The following is a 3287-nucleotide window of genomic DNA, read 5'->3' as shown; positions in this document are numbered from 1 at the left end:
AAGAGCCTGATCTATTATTCTTCTATTTCTTCAGATACTAACAGCAGAAAATTGGTTGTAGGAGACTTTAAATACTGCATGCAGGGTGTTTTGAAACTGGAATGATTCTTTATTCATGGGGATCAGAGACTGTAAGAAGGGCCTTTGTCCTCTCATGAGCTGGTAGGAGATACCATTTGAGCGTGTGTAAACCTCAGCCTGCCAGCATACATCAAGTGTAAATGTTACCTGTCATCAGATAGGCCAGTTCCCATGGGCCATAACTTTTTAAAAGTGGAATAAAAGGGGTTTAGGTTGGGGGGAAAAAGCTCATTGTACTAAACAGCATGAGAGAGACCTTTGGCATTCAGTGCTGAATCTGAGGGGATGCTGCTGAGGAAGGAGCAAGCTATTGAAAGCTAAAGCAAGGTGTATCCTTCTCCTTCCTTCCAGCTACATGTTTGTAGTTTAGATTAAATTCTGTAGGAAAAAGATCCTGAAATCAGTGCCAAATGTGCCAGTGCCTAAAGGTGTTGGAATATATGGGTGACTGCTCTGAATCACATAAAAAGATACTTATGGGAAAAGAGGCAGAAAAAGGCATCCTGGCCAAGCCATGTACTGAAAACAGACATCCCCCTTGTTGACCTGTCCACAAACAGACCAGCACTTGTGCCTTTGGGAGAAGCAGGTGACTAGCAAAGTATTGCTGGGTAGCACATAGATCTGTCCCTTCCTTACCAGATGGGACAGTATTAGGAATGACAACAACAAAAAACGGTTGTTACGCAAATGGTCCATGCAGGTTACCCATCCTGCTTCAGCAGCATCCTGGAGATACTATTAATAGGTCTGTAAACAGGCCAAGGGTAATATTTTTTTTTGTTTTGCAGGTCCCCTGACTGAGCAGTCTCACACCTGGAGAACCCCAGGAGAACCAACTAACGCCACGTTCCTGGCAACACCAGCAGATCTCGACGAGCAGCCACTTCCTGGGATTGAGAGCCGGACTGAAAAGGAAGTAATAACTCCTTCTGCAACCAGTCATGTCATGACAGAGGAGCCAGTGGTAGCTGTCAAGGACGAAGTAGCCATCCTGGGCTTACCTGATGAGAAACCAACAGATGATGTGGCTGCAACAACCCTGAGCAGCTCAACTACTCACTTCCCTTCGGTGGTTCCCGTGACGCTTTCAGGAGCCTCAGGCACAGCCCATGAGCTCGAACCTCAAATCCCCAGCTCTGATGTGCCAGACACTGGGGATGTGCCTGAGCCCCACTCTACCACCCCTCAGGAGGGAGACATCACTGCCACCCCCACGACGACAGCTCCCAAGGATGTTGCTCCTACTCATGAGGAGGTTTCTGAAGATGGCTCTGGAGACCCGGTGAGGACTAACAGCTTTGACACCCTTTCCAGGGAGGGGGCTTTAGTAGGATGTAGCAAGTTGGTTTTGCAGCCAAGGGTGGTAATTTGTCAAAAAAACCACAACGATTGATTTAATAAAATGGTGGAGGGTTTTAGATGAGGAAGAAAGCTGTGGGAAGTCTCTAGTAACAGACATGATGAGAAACACGAATAACCTGCTTTGTATGTCCCAACAGGGAGACTTCATCTTGACTAAAGATGAGGATTTGGTCCCCACCCAGAGCTCAGAAGTGCTGGCTGACTCTGGGAGGAATGCCAAAGCAGCAGGAGCCTCAGGAATCATGGACAGAAAAGAAGTTCTTGGAGGTACCTGATACTCTGGATTTCTAGTTGGTAGAAGTGAACTCTTGTAGGAGTCTTGCAGGCAGCAGGAGCTGCAGGTCTGCAAGTGCATCTCTGGCTGTGAAAGCCAATCTTCTATATTACAGCTCTGAAATGAGGCTGGTGATTCATGGTCCTGTGTTGCCAAAACCTTAGCAGGGGCAAATATTAATCTGCTAATAGCAGAGCAGCCACTGGTACTTACCCGGAATTTTATGCTTAAATATATTGTTCCTCTCTAAAATTAAAGCTGCTCTCACAGTGTCTGGGTCAAATTACTAGAGTTGGATGATGGAGCCTTGTGTGCTTTGCATGGGTCAAATTACTAGAGTTGGATGATGGAGCGAGCCTTGCTTGGCCTGGTGGGACATCTCTGCCTCTAGGTTTACCTGGTGGAGGTGACCAGGCTCTTTGGTGAGGCAGGGTGACTGGTTTGGGAGGGGGCAAGAGGACACATTCATTTCTGGAAGTGATGAAGTCAGGGCCTGTGCTGTAAGGAACAATGTGGAACTTCTAATCAGACCAGCATTACCTGGTGTGGTGTCTGGAGTAACCTGTGGCTGTTTTCTCCCTTTCTAGGTGTTATTGCTGGAGGACTGGTAGGCCTGGTGTTTGCAGTGTTTCTAGTTGCATTTATGCTGTACAGAATGAAGAAGAAAGACGAAGGCAGCTACTCACTGGATGAGCCCAAACAGTCTAATGGAGGATACCAAAAGCCACATAAACAAGAGGAATTCTATGCATAAACACTGACTTTTCAGGACACTTCTTATTCCATCTTTCTTAGACTCTTCTCTCCCTGCACGTGGACCTCCTAATGTGCTTTGCATTAAACTTAAGCCATATGATCATTGGGTTATGTGCCCTTACCACTTTGCCACTGGAAATCTTATAACTACAAAGTAGATCTGGATTCATTCAACATTCCCTGCTTTCTTGCACAACTTTTATTTTATTGTGTTTTCAAACAGGAGTGGGACTGCAAGTTCCTAAACTCACTTTGGTTTATCTAAGGACTGCTGGGGCAGGCGGTGGGGAGAAGACAAGGGAGCACTGTGTGTATAAACCTCTTGATATTTAGGGAAAGGGCTAGCAAGAATAAACCATTAGCAGTGCTCCAATTCTGCATAGCAGGGATCTTTCCTATTTAACTCCTAGATGTATTTGAAGTGTAACAAATGGCTGTGCTGGTCAGACATTTGGTACACTGCAATCCTCCAGCTCTTTCTAACTACCCTATTTGGAGCACTTAATGCCTATGAAATACCAAGCTGAGTATGATTTCTAGTTGAAATGAGGTGTGAGGGCCAGGGTAAGCAAATGACTCTGTCACATGGTTTCAGATAACTCATGTTTTGGAAACATTATCCCATATTCAGAACCAGCTCCTAAGCCGTTGGTGCATTCACATAAAACCCCAGGGACCCCAAAACTAATGGGCCTGTCCCACCACCCACTTGCTCCTCCCAGGCTTAGGTAAGAAATAGGTTTGTGTGTTGTTTGTTGTTTGTTTTTCTCTAAGCAGTCTCATCTCAGACATCCCCTCTTCTTAGGTGCCA

At 45.9% G+C, this 3287-nt stretch overlaps 1 protein-coding gene across 1 annotated transcript in view; it reads left to right on the top strand.

The window, feature by feature from the left end:
* Positions 1-3017, top strand: part of SDC1 (syndecan 1) — a 7041-nt gene extending 4024 nt beyond the window's left edge. The window contains exons 4-6 of the mRNA XM_010002402.1: positions 873-1366; positions 1584-1713; positions 2308-3017. Coding sequence (XP_010000704.1) covers positions 873-1366; positions 1584-1713; positions 2308-2474 — 791 coding nt within the window. The 3' untranslated portion in view covers positions 2475-3017. The remainder of the gene's footprint in view (positions 1-872; positions 1367-1583; positions 1714-2307) is intronic.
* Positions 3018-3287: the final 270 nt, after the last annotated feature.

The sequence above is a fragment of the Chaetura pelagica genome, unplaced genomic scaffold (assembly GCF_000747805.2).
Source record: "Chaetura pelagica isolate M959 unplaced genomic scaffold, ChaPel_1.0 scaffold46, whole genome shotgun sequence".
NCBI lineage: Eukaryota > Metazoa > Chordata > Aves > Apodiformes > Apodidae > Chaetura > Chaetura pelagica.
This window is presented reverse-complemented; position numbering and strand designations above follow the sequence as displayed.